Here is a 6,437-nt window from a genome sequence, read left to right as displayed (position 1 = left end):
CGACAGAGCTGCTGTCATCGCTGACGGCCTCTTGGGTGGGGGGTGTGGAGAATTCTGGGCCCTCCGTGGCGGTGTGTTGGCGGTCGGGTCCTGCAGGGGTATAGAGGTATGGTTATAGTTTCAATGTGTGCCATATGGGTGTATCTGTGGGTTCCCGTGTCCCCAAGTGCTGGCATTCGTGTGTGGGGGCTTTGGTGAGGGTGGCTTGTGGGGGAGATGTGTATATGCATTGGGTATGCTTTGGTGATGAGTGTCCATGCTTAGTGGACGCATGCAGGCCTAGGTTTTGGGATGTTGTCCTGCCATTTGATAAGTTTTGTTTTGACCAATGACTTTGTGTTTCACCACTGCGCATATTAGTTGCTCAATGTTCACCAGTAGCACATGGTATGTTTTGTTCAGTTGAGCCGCCTATTGGCTTTGACATGGCATTAGCCATTACTTTCTGTATTCAGTTGAGCCGCCTATGGGCTTTGACATTGCATTAGCCATTACATTCTGTATTCTGCCTATTGGCTTTGACATGCTGTATCCAGTCTAGCCGCCTATTGGCTTTGACATTGCATGCCTATTGACTTTGACATGATGTATTCAATTTAGCTGCCTATTGACTTTGACATGCTATTAGATATTCTGCCTATGGGCTTTGACATGATATCATATATTACATTTTGTATTCAGCTCCGCTGCCTATTGGCTTTGACATGATATCATATATTGCATTTTGTATTCAGCTTAACTGCCTATTGGCTTTGACATGATATTATACATTGCATTTTATATTCAGCTCAGCTGCCTATTGGCTTTGACATGATATTATACATTGCATTTTATATTCAGCTCAGCTGCCTATGGGCTTTGACATGATATAAGACATTGCATTTTGTATTCAGCTTAGATGCCTATTGGCTTTGACATGACACTAGACATTGCATTTGATATTTAGGTTAGCTGCCTATTGCCTTTAACATGACATTGCATTTGATATTTAGGTTAGCTGCCCATTGCCTTTAACGTGGAGTTAGACATTGCAGTTGAGAATCCAAGCTGTATTTTTCCAAGCTGTGTTTTTGCACCAGATGAACCAAGATGTTTTGCTCTCACAGTAGACTAGACCTGATAAGAGAGAGTACATGGGCGTTGTTTTTCCTCCCTTGAGCTTGGGAACAGGAGTAGTCTTGGAGACCTGGCCAGTCTCCAAAAGGCTTGCTCAGTTTCCCAGGTCTGAGAGGAGGGGGCACACCTTTGTAACGAATGTAACAGGCTGCAGAGAGTGAGATTCGAATCTGCCGGACCTCGTGCTGGAGCTTGGCGCAGGCTGCCAGCAATCCCGTGTGGGTAGATGAATCTCTCTTTCTCGCGGTTGACAGGGGTCCTCAGCTTGCAGACCTTAGAAAGATGAAGCTGTGAATAGTTCCCACACGGTGAAGTATTTGTTTTGCTTTGCATTCAATATCTTATAAATATAACCTGCTGTGTATATTGCAAACTGATATATTTTGTTTGATTAACGCGGACTTGAAAGCTACTAATTCGTCATTCATTCATAAACATTGTGGTTGGGGAAGAATAAAATAACAATAAAAGTCTTCTTTGACCTCAGAAGTGCATTTCTGTTGTGTTATGTTAGTGCTTAGAAACTAAATAAGAGAAAAGCACTACAATTGGTACCTGGAGTCGTGGGGTCGGTCATTAAGAGGTGATTAAGGGGGTTTGACGAGTTAGTAGATTTCTAAGTGCACACTTTAAAAGTGTAATTGTTTTCTGTTGTTTGGAGAATTACAGAAATTGTTTTCTGTTTGGAGAATCACAGTAGCACGGCAGAACATGTCTGAGAATACATGTGTTGATGAACTGCCTGATGGTGCTAAGAAAAACTGTGAATTGTTTTCTGTTTGGGGAATTACAGAAGAAAATGCATGTGTAGCTAAAATGCCTGATGTTGTTTTGAGAAATAATTCCCGTTGTATATATGTAGAAAACGTGTGTTTTGGAAGTAATGATGACAGAAAGGTCTGGATACCTTTATCTGCTTACAGAGAAATGCAGGAGAAATGTAGGAAGTTGGAACATGAAAATAGGAATTTACGTGAGCAAATTAGCCCGACTGAAAGTTATAAAACTGCTGTTTTTGAAGAATCTTTCTTGTCCCATTCCAGTAATGAGGGGGTTAAGACAGCTCCGAGCTGCTTTGAGTTTTCGTGTGAGCCAGGGTTTTTGGCAGCCAAAATGCAAAAATGCACAAGTAAAACGAAGGATTTTAGAGCAAGACACCCTGAGTTTCATTAGCTTGTTTGATTTTTGGAAAAAGAATAGCCCTCATTTGAGTGAAATCCTAACACTTTTGTATATGGTCACTGTGAAAAATTATATGCAGCTGCGCGCGTGTGATTTGGCAAATGAAATAATGCAGACTTTAGGTTTCTGCGCAGTGCAAGAAGGAAATACTTATGTACATTTAAATCATGAACAAGGAAAGAAAATAGTGCCCCTAGCTAGAATCATACAATGGATCTGGTACTTGCAAGACAGGGCTAGAGTACCACAGATAAAAGAGTTACCAATGAAATTGTGTGCACCATTTGAATTCGTGTCTACTGAAGATAAAAAGCATGTTTGTTTTACTAATGATTCATTGACTGAAATGTTGTTTTCTGGCACCGTAGAAGGAACAGAGTTGTATAATGTGTGTCAGATTTTAAAGCAAGAGCTACGTGAGATGTGTCATTTTTACGCTGATTTTTGGTTCTTTGATAATGTTTTAGCCACATGGCTTGTACCTAACTGGTTCAATTACCTTGCAGATGTTAATGAGAAAAATTCAGAGAGAGAAGTGTACACCCAGAATTCTGCCTTAGTGGGGATGGCTAAGTGGGTGCCCCAGCTGAGAGAAAAAGCCACTTACAGGTGGGCAGAGATGAGAGAGATGCACATTCCCCTAGATTTGATAAAAAACTGTGCAGCACGCACAAAAGCAATATGTCATGCAAGCAGTCACAGAGCAGTTGGGGAGAGGAAAGTTACCAGATCAGAAATGGCAAATTGATCAGGTTTTAGGGAGAGTGATTGCTGCAAATTACCAAGGAAAAATCGAAATTATGCTGATACCTAGAAAATAATCTGATTCATTCATACAAATTGGAGACAGAATGGCCCAAATTGGCAAAAATGCAGTGAATGGAGGTTTGGTAAAGAAGGAGTCTGCCCCAGCCCTTCTGACAGTGCAAGAAAAGGGAAGCTGTGGCGCAGCAGATAAAAACCTCAGTGCTGATGTGTGGGCTGAAGCCCTAAGTGACCCTCCAGAACCTGCAGAGAATATAACAAAGGGCCTCAAAAACGTCCTGCTGATTATAAAACAGGGAAAGAAAGAGGAAGGGTGCAGTTTAAATGAAAAATGTTATTTGCAAGAAAAGTCATACTTGTTTCTTTTGCAGATCCTACCACGTTTCGCCACTGTCCCTGAGTGCGCTGTGTGGTCCCCCTTCCGGTGTGTGCGTGTGGGGTCGGGGAAGGGACCGAACCCCCAACCTGAACCTGGCTGAGTAAAGTGCCAGCACCATGGATCCATTTTGCGCAAACTGCGCCTTCAGTTCAAGTTCAACTTGTTTGCTGTGTTTTTTTTTTTTTTCCCTCTCGTATGGAACTCTGACTTTTGCTTATCTTCCAGCAAACCTTTCAAGTGGACCGTGCATCTTTACATGAGTAGAACTCATGCCACATCAAATTGCTAACACTGTTGAATTAGAGACTCATTCAGAGAAAAAAAAAAAAAAAAAAAAAAAGGGCCCAGTCTTCTCTATGTAGATGTAGCTGATGTGAAAGGTTATGAGATCAATGTGTTAATTCACTTCTATTGCTTTACAGGGATTGCTTTGATCATAATGTTTTTTTTTTGTGCTGATGTTTTTTTTTTGTTTGAAATATGAGATATGTGAAACAAAAATTCATTGGTCAAAGGGCGGAATGTCCTGCCAATTGATAAGTTTTGTTTTGACCAATGACTTTGTGTTTCACCACTGCGCATATTAGTTGCTCAATGTTCACCAGTAGCACATGGTATGTTTTGTTCAGTTGAGCCGCCTATTGGCTTTGACATGGCATTAGCCATTACTTTCTGTATTCAGTTGAGCCGCCTATGGGCTTTGACATTGCATTAGCCATTACATTCTGTATTCTGCCTATTGGCTTTGACATGCTGTATCCAGTCTAGCCGCCTATTGGCTTTGACATTGCATGCCTATTGACTTTGACATGATGTATTCAATTTAGCTGCCTATTGACTTTGACATGCTATTAGATATTCTGCCTATGGGCTTTGACATGATATCATATATTACATTTTGTATTCAGCTCCGCTGCCTATTGGCTTTGACATGATATCATATATTGCATTTTGTATTCAGCTTAACTGCCTATTGGCTTTGACATGATATTATACATTGCATTTTATATTCAGCTCAGCTGCCTATTGGCTTTGACATGATATTATACATTGCATTTTATATTCAGCTCAGCTGCCTATGGGCTTTGACATGATATAAGACATTGCATTTTGTATTCAGCTTAGATGCCTATTGGCTTTGACATGACACTAGACATTGCATTTGATATTTAGGTTAGCTGCCTATTGCCTTTAACATGACATTGCATTTGATATTTAGGTTAGCTGCCCATTGCCTTTAACGTGGAGTTAGACATTGCAGTTGAGAATCCAAGCTGTATTTTTCCAAGCTGTGTTTTTGCACCAGATGAACCAAGATGTTTTGCTCTCACAGTAGACTAGACCTGATAAGAGAGAGTACATGGGCGTTGTTTTTCCTCCCTTGAGCTTGGGAACAGGAGTAGTCTTGGAGACCTGGCCAGTCTCCAAAAGGCTTGCTCAGTTTCCCAGGTCTGAGAGGAGGGGGCACACCTTTGTAACGAATGTAACAGGCTGCAGAGAGTGAGATTCGAATCTGCCGGACCTCGTGCTGGAGCTTGGCGCAGGCTGCCAGCAATCCCGTGTGGGTAGATGAATCTCTCTTTCTCGCGGTTGACAGGGGTCCTCAGCTTGCAGACCTTAGAAAGATGAAGCTGTGAATAGTTCCCACACGGTGAAGTATTTGTTTTGCTTTGCATTCAATATCTTATAAATATAACCTGCTGTGTATATTGCAAACTGATATATTTTGTTTGATTAACGCGGACTTGAAAGCTACTAATTCGTCATTCATTCATAAACATTGTGGTTGGGGAAGAATAAAATAACAATAAAAGTCTTCTTTGACCTCAGAAGTGCATTTCTGTTGTGTTATGTTAGTGCTTAGAAACTAAATAAGAGAAAAGCACTACAGATGTGTGGGTTGTGATGGTGAGACATTGGCAGGGAATAGGTGTGCTGGGGGTGGGGGTGAGGATGGTGCTGGGGGTGAGGATGGTGGTGGGGGTGAGGGTGGGGGTGAGGGGGTGAGGGTGGGGGTGAGGGTGGGGTTCGAGGATGGGGGTGAGGGTTGGGGTATGATTTGGCATGCAGGTGGGGGGGAAGCAGTATTGAAGCTTCAACTTACCAGAATCCATTCCTCCGCCGACTCCTGCGAGGCCGTCAGGATGCAGGATGTTCAAGACTTCCTCCTCCCATGTTGTAAATTGTGGGGGTTGAGGTGGGGGTCCTCCGCCAGTCTTCTGCACGGCGATGTTGTGCCTGGATACCATGGAACGCACCTTCCCCCGTAGGTCGTTCCATCGCTTCCTGATGTCTTCCCGATTTCTGGGGTGCTGTCCCACAGCGTTGACCCTGTCGACAATCCTCTGCCATAGCTCCGTCCTCCGGGCAATGCTGGTGTATTGGATCTGTGTGCCGAAGAGCTGGGGCTCTACCCGAACGATTTCCTCCACCATGACCCTGAGTTTTTCGTCTGAGAAGCGGGGGTGTCTTTGGGGTGCCATGGAGTGGTGTGTATGATGTGTGGGGTGGAGTATGTGTAGTTAAGTGTGTTGAGTGTGGTGGTGTGTGTTGTTTTGTGTGTGGATATTGTGTGGGTGGTGGTGTAGTGTGCCTCTGTGTGATGGTGTTCTGTGATCGCTGCTGTGTCTCTCAGTGCTTCTTTTTGGATTTTGGTCAAAGGGGTTTGTGGGTGATGTGGGTGTGTGTTTTATATTGTATTGTGTGTGTGGGAGTGGTGTGTGTATGTGTATCAGGTGTGTGGAATTCAAATCGGCCAATGTGGCTGAGTTTTGTTCGTTTGTGTGTATTCTGACTGCGGCGGTGTGTACTGCCAATGGAAAACCACGTTTGAAAGACCGCCACGTGGATTCGTGGGTCGTAATGGCATGGGCGTATTTATGTTGGCGTGACGGTGGAGGTTTGGTCACCTCCACTTTTCCGCCGACCGCTGGTCTGGCGGTCTGTTGTGGCTGTCGGATTTTCAGAGGTTTGGCTGCTGCAGGTCAGAATGACC

The 6,437-nt window shown here is 43.5% G+C and overlaps 1 protein-coding gene across 1 annotated transcript; it reads left to right on the top strand.

The window, feature by feature from the left end:
• The first annotated feature begins 319 nt into the window (after positions 1–319).
• On the top strand, positions 320–5,315 carry LOC138250383 (uncharacterized). Its single transcript, XM_069205200.1, has 2 exons — positions 320–2,907; positions 3,435–5,315. The coding sequence occupies exons 1-2, from the start codon at positions 2,000–2,002 to the stop codon at positions 3,544–3,546; spliced, it is 1,020 nt and encodes a 339-aa protein (XP_069061301.1). The 5' UTR covers positions 320–1,999; the 3' UTR covers positions 3,547–5,315.
• Positions 5,316–6,437: the final 1,122 nt, after the last annotated feature.

This window comes from Pleurodeles waltl, chromosome 8, assembly GCF_031143425.1.
Source record: "Pleurodeles waltl isolate 20211129_DDA chromosome 8, aPleWal1.hap1.20221129, whole genome shotgun sequence".
Taxonomy (NCBI): domain Eukaryota; kingdom Metazoa; phylum Chordata; class Amphibia; order Caudata; family Salamandridae; genus Pleurodeles; species Pleurodeles waltl.
Note: the sequence above shows the minus strand (reverse complement) of the source record. Positions and strands in the feature narration are given on the sequence as shown.